Source organism: Myotis myotis, unplaced genomic scaffold (genome assembly GCF_014108235.1).
Source record: "Myotis myotis isolate mMyoMyo1 unplaced genomic scaffold, mMyoMyo1.p scaffold_m19_p_13, whole genome shotgun sequence".
NCBI classification, from domain to species: Eukaryota; Metazoa; Chordata; class Mammalia; order Chiroptera; family Vespertilionidae; genus Myotis; species Myotis myotis.
In genome coordinates, this window is record NW_023416317.1 from 10,043,444 (window position 1) to 10,056,847 (window position 13,404).

The 13,404-nt window shown below is 46.9% G+C and overlaps 1 protein-coding gene across 3 annotated transcripts in view; it reads right to left on the minus strand.

Moving 5' to 3' along the window:
- Positions 1-13,404, minus strand: part of PTPRG (protein tyrosine phosphatase receptor type G) — a 677,374-nt gene that overhangs the window by 105,793 nt on the left and 558,177 nt on the right. For all 3 annotated transcript variants that reach the window (XM_036331715.1, XM_036331714.1, XM_036331716.1), the window contains exon 8: positions 6,892-7,084. In XM_036331715.1, coding sequence (XP_036187608.1) covers positions 6,892-7,084 — 193 coding nt within the window. The remainder of the gene's footprint in view (positions 1-6,891; positions 7,085-13,404) is intronic.

Below are 13,404 nucleotides of genomic sequence, written 5' to 3' on the forward strand. Positions count from 1 at the left end.
AATCCCCAGTCTCTCGTCTCTCTCTCTCTCTCTCTCTCTCTCTCTCTCTCTCTCTCTCTCTCTCTCTCTCTCTCCCTCTCTCTCTCTCTCTCTCTCTATAAAAAATAAAAAAATCAATAAACATATCTTCAGGTGAGGATTAGAAAATAAAAAATAAAAGAAACTGAGTCCTGACAGAGGTTGTTTGAGGGAGTAAATCAAACACTAGCATGAAGGAGGCTCACACAGCATCAGGTACACAAACCCCTCCCACAGCCTTTCAGCTGCAGGTGCTTCGGGCACAGCCTGGAGTCGGGAAGTGAGATGCCTGACAGATGACAAGAAACTCACTGGCTACAAACATGAAGCCAAGGCAGTTAATGCTCATGAAGTGTCTGTGAAATATCAACTCCACGCCAATCATCAAAGGCACCTTTCTTTGTAAGGGGACATATGTAATACTTTCAACAATAAAGATTTTAAAAAGAAACGTCTGCAATAGTTTAGAATGCTCGTTCTCTAGAATCCTGTTTTTCAAAAGGAACACATCTCAAGGAATGAGACGATGTTCATAGTGCCAAATGCTGGTCAATTCAGAATAAACTGCTACGCGAGGCTTGCAAAAATAACTAACTAACTAACTAACTAAATAAATAAATAAATAAGAAGAACATAAAATTATAGTAACTCACGGGATGTCCGAGCATGTACAAATGTTTGATGTAACATGGCATGACCTTCAAAACGGGGAGGAACCAGAAGTGTGGACAGCCTTAAACCCAGTCCTACTTTTTGCCTTCGTTCTTGATCACTCTTCAGGGGAAAAAGTAACAGCTAAATGGTAGTTATTTGTAAAAGGAGGAGGCTGCACAACCACGTGCTTCCCTGCACTTCTCGGGGTGAAAGGTTCTGCAAGGAGCAAGCCAACGGAGGGACGAGTTTTGGGAGGGCAGCTCCTCCCAAGGAATTAGGTGCTCCTATCAGACCTACTCCTAATGAGAAAATAACGCAAGCTCATTAGCATGGTGAGTGGAAATGATCAAACCGAAAACAGAACAACATTAGTATTTTCTCCCCAAATAGCAGACAACCTCGATGTCAATGTCCACATCTGAGAAAGCAATCTCGGATTCACTTCTTCGTTACTTTGGGTGGAAGTTAAAGCTCGCTCTCAGAGTGTGCCGGCTGGAAGCAGGCTAGGCCCTCAGCATTCTCACGAGGTGGTACATGTCCTCACACTGCTGTTAACCAAAACACGAACTGAAAATGTGGCTAAAAAAAGGGATCCCTCCATCGACAGAAGCAAAGACCATTTTCCAGAAAGCACGGCCCTGGCTTAGGAGAACGGGATCCACGGGCAGGCCAGTGTCCCTGCCACTTCCTCTGCTTTCATTACGTCATACAGTGTCACTTTAATTAATTCATCCAATCAATTTATCAGATCAAGTGGTTTTGATCCCACTGTGATTCGAACAGATTTCATTAAATTAATAAACCATATGTTTCATGTTGTTGGGAGGAAAGCTATTTCTCTCTGTTCGCTGTTCCAAAAGTCTTCACAATGGGCAGCATTCGGCACTTAATCACCAAACCATCTTCCGAGTGCCCCGGGTGTGTTGCAGAATAACGGAAATGACAGCCCATTAAATCCTCAAGTCTGTCCACGTTATTTACCGATACAGGGCAGGCTGGCCAACTCCATGGCCCTTAAACAAGCCTAAATACTGTTTCCATTTACTGGAACGAAAGCTTTAGACTTTTTTTGGGTGACATCCATTACAAGTCCTTCTTCGGCAAGAATACAATGTTAAGATGACTTTGCCCCCTTGTCTTTGGTGTCTCACACGGCCAATGTGTCTCATTCTTGGCATCAAAAGGCTTGATTCCGTTTTCTCTATTCCTGTACATCCAATCACCCTGACAGAGGGCAAGATGGGGCACAGAAGCGCAGGCAGCCCCCCAAGGCTGCTCAGTGCACACGAGTTGGAGAGCGCAGCAGGGGAACGAGGAGGTGGGTGCTGTACTCCGTCTGCTGCGGCTCTGCTTACACTTCTGGTGGCAAATGACCAGGTGCTAAGGTGAACTGCTGAGTGGTTGGTTACCAAGTTAACAGGCTCATTAGTCCTAGGGTCTTGTAGTGGGATGGAAGAATAAAACCAACCAATGGGCACTTTCACAGTCATAGCTACTATCATCTTCAAGAAAATAGTAACTTTAAAGCAAATTTAAAGCCATCCATTAGAGGGTCACTAAACTATGGTTCCCAAGCCAAATCCAGCCTGTCACCTATTTTTTGTAAATTAAGTTAAAAATATATATACATAGATACACACACACACACACACACACACATACACACATATATATACATACATATATATATATGTGTGTGTGTGTGTGTATATCTATATATATCTATATATATCTATATAGATCTATATCTATATCTATATCTATATCTATATATATATATTATTGATTTCAGAGAGGAAGGGAGAGGAAGAGAGAGAGACAGAAACATCAAGGATGAGAGAGAATCATTCATTGGCTGCCTCCTGCACACCCCCTACTGGAGATGGAGCCCGCAACCCGGGTATGTGCCCTTACCGGAATCGAACCTGGGACCCTTTAGTCCACTGGCCAACGCTCTATCCGCTGAACCAAATCAGCCAGAGCCAAGTTAAGTTTTTTATTTCTACATCCAGTCATCTTATATACTGACAATGGCTGCCTTAATGCTACAGTGGCAGAACTAAGTAGTTGCAACAGAGACCACAGGATCCACTGTCTGGTACTCAGACAAAGATGTTTATTGACTCTTGTCCTATGTGATTAATTGATTTTTCTTTCTTCTGTGACAATGGCCCGATAAGTGCGTAGCTCCATGCTCAACATCATGGCTCTCCCAGGCACTGAGAGCTTCCCAGTAATGACTGGATAGAGACTGTCAATCAGACAGGATCGGTTCCTTTTGAATTACCTGAAAATTACAGAATACCATCCTTCTCTTTCTGAAATCTTTTTTTTTTTTTTTTTTTGTGGAAGATTGAAGAGAAGGAACTCTTCCTGTCTTGGCTATTTATTCTCTAAAGTCAACAATCTCAGTCCTCCCACTGCCTGGTGATGCCAGCACCTGCGGGTGGCCCTTGGCCTGTGGTGCCCTGGAACCGAGTCTTCTGGGGCGGAAGGAAGGAGAAACATTGGGGCACGTGGACCATGGTTCCATGGCATGTGCACCGAATAGCAAATAGGACATCATGAGACATTAGGGCAGTGCAAATCACAACCCCAAAGAGATACTACTCCCCCTCCTGTAGGATGGCAAAACGAAAGAGGTGGAAGATCTGGTGAGGATGTGGGGAAGTCAGAGCCTCCTACACTGCTGATGGGAAAGGCAACGGGGGCAGCCACTCGGGACACAGTGTGTCAGTTCTTCAAAACAGTAAGCACAGAGTATGACTCAGCAACTCTACTCTTGGGTTACATCCAGGAGAGAAACTATGTCCATACAAAAACTTAAATATGGATGTTCCTAACAGCACTATTCATAACGGCCAAGAAGTGGAAAAAACTCAAATGTCTATCAATTGATAAATGGATAAAAACGTGGCATATTCTTACAATGGTATAGTATTTAGTAAAATGAAACACAATTCTGATATGTGCTTGAATATGGGTGAACCTTGAAAATATGATGCTAAGTGAAATCGGCTCGAGATGAAAAAGCCATCTATTGCATGATTCCATTTATATGAGCTACCCAGAAGAGCCAAGTCCAGAGAGACAGAAAGCACAGTAGTGGTTGGCGGGAACTTGAGGGGAGGTGGGGGAAAGGAGAGGAAAGAGAATCGGAGTGACAGCTGATGGGCCCGGGGTTTCTTCGTGGGGTGATGAAAATGTTCTGAAAGCAGACACAGAGTTGTGATGACTGTACAACTTTGTGAAAATACTAAAACTCAATGAAGTGCACACTTTAAAAGAATGAACTTTATGGTATGTAGATTAAATCTCAGTAAAGCTGTTATTAAAAATATAAAACAAATAGACTATTAGCAATAAAAAGCAATAAGCTACGATACATGCATATACATCCTGGATAAATCTTAGGCTCCTCACACCAAGGGAAAGATGAAGCACATCGGTGGTGGCTGGAAGAGACCACAGGAGGAAGAACTGGCTGCACGTGGACATGACGATCTTTCTGGGGCGATAAAAATGGCTGTAAAACTATAAATTCGCTGAAAATTATTGACTTGTACAATTGCAATCACTGAATTTTATGGTATGTAGATTATGCCTTAAAAAAAAAAAAGACACCCAAAGGCTGTAAAAACAGGAACTATATATACTGTGGGTACATACAATCCCTTTGGGGAACTGTCTGGCCACATGTAACCAAATCTGAACATGTATGTGTATGTTGAGTGCAGCCTTTACTCCTGGGTGCATACACTGCAGAGATGTGTCCATACGCTGATTACAAGACATGTTCAAGAATTTTCATAATCACCCATACACCCATGTCTATTGAAAGAGGTAAACAATCCAGGTACAGTCACACAAGGAAATTCAGCGATAAGGAAGAACAAACTACAACTGCATGGGACAGCATAGATGACTCTCAAAGCCAGGAGAGCACAAGGAGCAAGACGCAGAAAGGCCACCCTGCATGGCTGTTTCCATGAAACTGACCCGCAGGCAAGGCTAGCTCACGGCCATGGCCGCCCTTGGGCACAGTCCGTGACCAGGAACAAGAGACGCAGGTGCTCCTGGGAAGCTGGTGGTGTGAGCTTCGGGATCTGGGTGTTTGTGACTCAAGTGCATTCAGTTTGTGAAAACTCATCAAGCTGTCCACGTAGTATATGCGTGTTTTCCTGTGTGTTAACACTGACACTCTGTTTAAAAAAGATGTAGGGCCCTAGCCGGTTTGGCTCAGTGGATAGAGTGTTGGCCTGCAGACCAAAGGGTCTCGGGTTCGATTCCGGTCAAGGGTGCGTACTGCGGCTGCAGGCTCCTCCCTGGCCTGGGCCCTGGTTGGGGTTCCTGCAGGAGGCAACCAATCAATGTGTTTCTCTCACATCGATATTTCTTTCTGTCTTTCCCTCTCCCACTCGCTCTAAAAATCAATGGAAAAATATCCTTGGGAGAGGATTAAAAAAGAAGACATAAGCCTGCACCTACATCTCTCTCTGCTTCTCGCAAGATCACAAACATCTTCACATCCACACACCTTAGGAGTCAGCAGTGGGCACTGTGGGCACTGCCACAAGCTGCGGAATGCAGAGCTGGCCCTGACATGGCAGGACGGATCCAGGGCTCCGCGCGAACTCGGCGGAGGCTCTTGCCCGCTTCGACCATTTGGTGCCAGGGGAAACCACTGTCTCCACTTCCCTGGGTATGAAGGGCCTCGCACTCCTCTTTGCATGGCTGACGAACATCGCATCCTCAGCCCGTTTTTAAGGAAAGCACTTTGCAGCTGCCACATCCTCAGCAGCTCTGAGCTCCCCAATCCGGCGCTCCCTTGTGATATAAATTCCTCACCCCCCACGCGTCCTGCACATTCACGTCTCACAAGACAGTCAGCCCCCAGGAGCTATTTCCCAAGCCAGTTCCCGCGGGAGAAAGCGCTGGAGTTCAGTGGTTTTCTTTTATTTTTAGCTCGGTGAAAAAAAGAAAAAAAAGAGCCCGCGTGCGGTTTTCTATGGCGGCCCAACTGAAGGCATTTTAAGGTCTGTGTGCTTCTTAGCCCTCCATTGTTCCAGGCTGACAAATGATGCCCTCGACAAGGTGTCCGCCCCATATTACTGCATCTCCAGCGGTTCTTGACAGAACCTGGCCAGACTAGCTCCTCCTCCCCGTCCCCAAACAAAAGCAGACCAGAGGGAGAGGGTCACACTCTCAAACATCCTCGCCTCTTCTGTTAGCTCCTGTTCAGCTACGAGCCTGGAAAATGGGCTTATTCTGACCATCAAAGGGCAGGTCAATGCGGTTATCTGTGGACAGAATCTCAGTCCCCCTGTTCCCACAAAGGCCGTGTGCCAGTAGCCAGGCCCCTTTGATTGGGGGTGGGGGCACGCTTGCCAAACTTCTCCATGTAACTCCCCCCACTGAACTCCAGTGCTGATAGACGATACAAGCTCACCCTGCATCACCCAAGTTCACAGTTTTGAAGAAGGAGAGCACTGGCTTGAGAGAGATCATAAAAACGCCTGTTCTTCCTCCCTCCCTTCCAGGCACCCGGGCTTCGATCAGCCTTATTCCGCTAAGCGTTCCCCAAGCTCTGAGCCACAATTATGACAAATCACAGAGCTGGGAGGGCGGGCTGCCAGGGTAGAGTCAACTTTCTAGTTTCCTGGGAGAGAAACTCATGCTCATTTCACATTAAGAAAGTAGAAATGGAAAAGACTCGATGGCTGGAAATTATGAACTTAGGTTTATCAGACACGGACATTAAACTGTTATGTGATAATTTCAAAGGCCAGGTGGTGCCTAGAGGGGCAGAGCTGCCTGGAGTCCTTCTCTGGGCTGCATGTTGTTAAGGACGCTGCAGACAGGGGCCCTGGGAGCAAGTCCAGGCCCTGAGACAAACTCCTGACCCCAACAGGAAAACAGCTAAGCAGTAAGACACCCCGAAGCTTTCTTTAGACATGAACTAACTGGTGCTGATGTCGCAAGGTACAGAATCCGAGAGAATGACTCCTATATTCCTCATCAACAGGGCAGTTTTGAACTTACCTAGTTAACTAGTTATTCCCACACCTGTTTCTCCTTAGCAACCACCCGCGTCCCTTCAGCAGAAGGGCATACGCTTAACACCAAGTCCCAGTTCTTGGCTGGTTTGGAACTCCTTTTCAATTGAAGTAATTTATGATCAGGAATCTCCCTGGGGCAAGGGCACTGATCCCAAGGTACCTTTAGAGGCTTCCGTCCCCAGTGGGTTATCGAGGAAGTCTGTCATGTCATGGTTCCAGGCGTCGTGGACGGCAGACTTGGACACCACCCTGCCATTCAGACCCTGCTGTGGCCGGAAGTTATTTCTCAGGTACTCCACTGACTTGACGTGGTCTTGCTGCTCCGTGGTGAAGATAGAATAGAAAGCCTCGAGCTGCACAGAGAACCAGCGAGGGGAGAAAAAAAGAACATCAGTTAGAAAAGCTTCGAGGTCCCAGCGGGTGGGGGTGACAAGAACACAATAATGATCGGACGTGCCCCAGGCCGCGTCTGACACACCCGCGGGGCACAGGCTTTGGCTCGTCTGGCTGAGGCTTCTGTCCCACCAACTACCCAGGAAAACCCTTCATTGGAGGGTTTTGAGGTGTAGAGAACTCTCAGTCCATGTCGCAGAGTCCCATGTTTTCCGCAGCTCTGGCCCCGGCCACGGCCTTCAATATTACGGGAACATGGAGTTTTGGTGAAACTGGGAGGCTCTGGAGCCAGACTGCTTGGGGGGGAATTCTAGCCCCATGGCTCCACCACTCTGTGACGCCGAGAAAGATGCTCAATTTCTCGGAGCCTCAAAATCTCCTCAATAAAGTGGTGATAATCACAGCAGCATCCGCGCGATAGGGTTCAAGTCAACATTAAATGAGATCATCCATGTGCAGTGCCAGGTTCCTGGCACATAGGCCTCAATAAATATCAATGATCTAATTTGTCCTGAGCTTCTCCTTATATCCGGGGGATCCAGGGCATCCGAGTCGCTAAGTCACAAAGTTGCTAAATGCATGGCTTGCCAGTTAACTGCGCCCCCCCCTCCGCCCGTCCCCCCAAGGTCAGCAGCTACCAGGCAGGCCAGCACAGTCAGATAGTCAAGCTTTCTGCATCTCCAGTTTCCTCATCTGTAAAACAGACATAATACTAGTATCTATCTTACCAGGTGATGGAAAAGATTAAAATCTACGTTCATCACCTAGCCCCCGGAGAGCCTCAGTGAAGATCCGCAGCTATCATTATTAGTAACATTATTAAGGGCCATTTCCCACAAGACTGCTGACCAAACTTCCATGGGAAAGCAGAGAAAAAAAACACTCCCAACTCCAGGATCCTATTTCTATGACAAAAAGCACCCCCACTGGCCCTCGGCATTCCACTCATGGGAGCAGGTCGCAGGAAGGGCAGGGGCTGGGGGCAGAGGTTAGTTCCCAACGGACCACAGAGCTATTCTTGTCACCAAAGAAATGGACCGTAGCCTAACATTGCCAGCCACCGAAAATCTAACTCCTGGATGTGGGGGAAGGAATGGAGTGAAGAAGAGAGAGACCGAACGAACTCTTCCTGGAACACCTGGCCCCTTGAATGCGGGTCAGAACGCTGTCCCCAGGTGTGATGGGTAGACGATGCCTCCCTGGCACTTAGAGTGGCTGCCCTCGGCCTCGGGGCCAGGGGGTGGCTGCCACCAAGGCATAAACAAACAAGAGAATTACCGCCTCGGTTTCGGATGGTCATCCTGAAGCCTGGAACTAACCCCAGTGTTCTCAAACGGCCTCGCAGAAGCTGGCTGAGAACAGCCTGCTTCCTTCTGAAACGCCCTCTCTTCGCATCAGAAAGTAATGAATACATAAGTGAAGTACAGAGTGATTTTAGCCAAGAATCATTCAAGTATACGGGTTCGCCTATCATCCCACCTTCCCTCCAATTCTGCAAATGTGAAGTGATAATAAACCGTGAAACCTCTCTGCTTTTTTCATCAAAGTAATAGAACCAGACGGTCTCTCAACCAGCCTCCACGTAAAAGGAGCACATTATTCTCGAGTTACTCCAACTCTCTGCTATTCACACAGCGTCTCCTCTCACAGCTCCCAGCATTGCCAGGCAGAATGTGCCTCCCCTCCCCCATCCTTCCTTCAGATGTTCCTTCTGTATTTATAGTGGAGGGAGAGAGGCAATCAAAGGTCAGATGGCTTACTCTGTCCAAATGTGACCCCCTCGGATGCAAGATGAGGGAGGTGCTGGAAAGCAAATCCCCAGGCACGGCACACCCACGTGGGGACGACCAAAGTCTGGACTGAATGCGCCCAAAAATGAGAGGAGGTTTCAGATTTTCTTAGAGAAAATAGCTTCTTAAAATTACATGAAGCAAAGTAAAGACCCTCTGGAAACAGTCTAAGGCCGTGGTCGGCAAACAGCGGCTCGCTAGCCACATGCGGCTCTTTGGCCCCTTGAGTGTGGCTCTTCCTAAGCCTTAGGAGTACCCTAATTAAGTTAATAACAATGTACCTACCTATATAGTTTAGGTTTAAAAAATTTGGCTCTCAAAAGAAACTTCGATCGTTGTACTGTTGATATTTGGCTCTGTTGACTAATGAGTTTGCCGACCACTGGTCTAGGGAAAGACTAACCAAAATGATTTAGGGGACGGAGAGTAAGTCCTGTGTGAAAGGTCAGAGGAAGTGGGACAGTGCAGCCGGCAGAACCGGCGAATAAGGAGGAGTTTGATTAAAGGCCCTTGTACGTGGAAGATGCTGACCAGCTCTTCTCCGTGTCCAGAGAAGGCCGAATAAGAGGAAATTGGTTTAAATTACAGCCTTGGAGATGTGAGCTGAATAGAGGAAGGAATTCCTTAACTTTCAGAGTGTTTTTTTTAAAAAATAGACTGGGAAGCCATACATAGCACATTAGAACAGAGATTTTTCTGGAAAAGACAGCCATCTGCCCTGAAATAGTTTAATCTCCAAGATGCCAGGACAGGATGGCCTGCGAGATGCCTCAGCAATTCGATCTGAGGTTTGTTTCTCCTCTAGAATAGTTGCTTCTTCCACAAGACAGCATTTAGTTCTCCTAAAAAGTTTATTTCTGATGCCTCCGGAAAGAATTAGTCATATAACTATGAAAACAGGCAGGTTCTGAACTTAACACAAAAATGCTTCAATTGCTTCTTACAGTTTAATGGCATGCTATGGTTTAAAAGCTTGGCCACTTCCTTGTCATTAACTCACCTTGCCCTAAGATTTCGAAGGGAGGATGCGACAGTTCTCACACAGTGAACCAATGACCTGACGATATTATATTGTCAACTGGATCACACCTTCGACGGCAGTCGAACAAAAGAGGGAAAGGAGGACTCTTAGCAGACTCAGCCACGGTCCTTCGCTAGCTTGGCAGCATTCAGGAAAACCCTGTCATTCCTGAACGTTGAGTGAAATTGCCAGTGGCCTCTCGTTGGTAACTGGCACGCCTGAGTAGGGACTGGAAACCCTCCCTGGTCCCTGGGTTGGAGAGGGGAGCCCATATTATCATCACTACGATTACTATTATTAATGCTTTATGGGAATGTGGTCATCAGGACTGTACTCTAAGCTCCCAACAACCTAGTGCCATCTGCTTCTCCATCACTCCCATCATGTGCCATGTACTTGGTTATGCACTTTACAAACGCTATTTTGGTTCCTAACTTATTTTTAGCTTAAATAATATTAAAGTAACATTATTAATAGCATTATGACATTAACACTAGCATCTTATACTTACTGAGCATTTATTAGGCACAAGGCATTGTGCTAAGTAAGAGGGTCATGTGCTCTTTCTTCTTTACTCCTCACAGAAATCCCATAAGGTCAGAGGTACTAACGTATCATTAAGACTCTCGACTGGTGAGGAAACTGGTCTTAGAGACATTAAATCACCTGCCCAAGGTCATCCAGGAACCAAGAGGTGACTCTTTTTCATGCTCTCAGCGGCTTCATGCCAAACACATTGCGGGCCCACAGCATTCCTCGCGGGGTCACACTGTGGGGGAAACTGATGTGGTGATAAGAGAACAATTCCCCTTAGCTAATCCCCAAATACCACTTCCGCAAGACACTGATGGATGGCCACATAACTGCCTGCACTGGGGGTGCTCTGGGAAGACCAGCCTCCGGCCAGCACAGGAGGCCGGGCATGTGACCAGGACGGTGGCACCAGGCCAAGATGCCACCCACCTCACCAAGCCTGCGTTTTATTCACTCATTCTTTGTCGGGCACAGCTAACAGACACACCTGAGTTTATCTTTACTTCACCGTAACGAGTGAAGCCTTTATCATGGAGTAAAGCTAAATGGAAGTTTTTATTTCTATAACATTCAATGGACTTTTTAACTTTGGAAGTGACCATGTAAAACATCTCTTCCTTTTATCCCTGCTCGGGGAGCTGTAATTGCATTTTAACTGGTGCTGTTTCAAGAACAATTTTAACCTTGAATTGCAAATGTCTTAGCGGGAAGTGTATATAAATCATTTCAGCTTAGTTTTTATTATAAAAATATTACAGAGAATAATTAGTTTTTAATCTGTTGGTTCGAATGAAAGGAAAGCTGAAATGTATTCATGCCGCCGTGCGCAGCCAGGGCGCTGGTCCACGGGACGCGGGAGTGGACCATTGTGGCTGAAGGGGGACGTGAGGGAAAGTCAGAGCGACATTCTGAGCCGTGGAGAGGCAATGCGCATGGCATTTTACAGAACGGGTAGGCGATGGCAATGAAACAATGCCGGCGTCCACTATAAGCAGAAGAAGAACCCTCAGGACATGCCCTGGGAACTGAAATGTCACGCCCAGAGTCATAGAAACACTTTTTCACCATGCATTTGAGAGGTAAGGGGGGGGGGGGAGGTGCTGTTTTGTTGGCTCGTTACCAAACAAGTCATGATGGAATATTACATTCTCAATAGCCTGGAGCATCCAAAGGTTTACTCACTGAAACATGGCTGCCAAATAAAATCCAAGAATAGCCAGCTAACCCCGGGACCATCCCCCCCTCCCACCGGACCCCATAGCTACAGACAGCTTTTCATGAAGGTGATTATAGAAATCCTTGCAGACAGGAAAGGATTGAACCATAATGAACAAAGAAAGCTATATGCTGTGGATTAATAATGACACCTTCAGCCACTACTTAAAAGAACCTTTATGTGCACGCACTGCCCATCACGGAGTGCTGGAATAGAAACATTCTGAAGGAAGCGATTTGCTGGTGATTATGGCTTTGAGATAAACACTAGAGCCTCACAGCCAGTAGCTACCCTACAGGTTGCAATAATAATACCTGGGGGAAAATGGGCTAAATAAAATAGAGTAAAATGAATTTCACCTGTTTCTCTTCACATTTTTATGGTGGTTAGTAGAAGATGTTGAACGATGTTCATGGTTTTTGTCTTATTTATACCGACAGTGCTGCCCTAGAGCCTTGGTGAGCAGGTGGGAGCAGCAACAAGCCCCGCCCAGTGTCTCCCGAGCCCCTGCTGCGGTGCCAGGGCCGACCCCTGCACTCCACACACATTCCACCACGGAAGCTCGGGAAAGACTCCAGCGTGGGCATTAGTATCACCCCCCTTTTACAGACGGAAACCGAGGCAGAGTCTGAAGACTCGCGCCAGGAGTGGGACCCCACGCAGCTTGGCTCCAGACGGTAAATGGTGTTAATTCAAAAGGGTTGCTCCATTGTTTAAGAAAGAGACAACACTGATACAAAAAAAATCAAGCACATAAACCTTCCCTATCCACTCCAGCTTATTCTTAGGGGGGGAAATCAAGCATCCGAAAGTAAACAAACTTGCCCGCCTGGCTTGGCTCAGGGATTGAGCATCGATTTATGAACCAGGAGGTCATGGTTCCATTCCTGGTCTGGGAATATACCTGGGTTGTGGGCTCAGTCCTTGGTGTGGAGTGTACAGGAGGCAGCTGATCAATGATTCTCTCTCATCGTTGATGTTTCTTATGTCTCTCTCCCTTTCCTTTCCTCTCTGAGATTAATAAAAATATACTTGAAAAAAAACAACAACAAAAGTAAACAAACTGGACATATTTAGACATTTACTGCCTTTCTATAGTGTCCCCAAGAGCACTAAGATAAAGTGCACGCTCAGGAAAATGACAGGCAGTGTCATATTTTAAACCACAGGAAGCAACCAGTCCTGGAAAGGGAAGGCCGGATGGTCTGCAAAGGCCCGAGCACCAGCATTTGAGAGCCTCTGTCCTAGAATAAAGCACATCCGCGCCCACGTCCTGTCTGGTTAGGACACAGCTGGCACCTTCCCAATGCACCAGTCCTGCTCTCTGACCTCCCACACCAGGACTGAGTGTCACCATAGCGTCTGGGTGACAAAGCCACGGCCCGGTTTCCTCTTATTAACAATGCGTGTTTAATGAAGCCACACAAGCTACCCTGAGTGCTGGCCCCCAAAGCCTGCGTGTGATTTCATCGGCCACACCGTGTTCAGTCCTAGGTTGTCACACGAGGCGGAGTCAGGGTTCACTGGCTCCAAGCCTGGTTTGAAGGTCCAAGTAGACTCACAAAGGAGAAAAAAATAAAGTAGTTGCTCCTATTTACTCTGGAAGATTTCAAAGAAACCCACATCCTAGCAGCCAACAGTCCGCGCCAACCACAATACTTCATGGTGAACATGCTCTCATCCTGGCTGCTTCAGGCACGCAGCGTGTGAGAGAGGAGC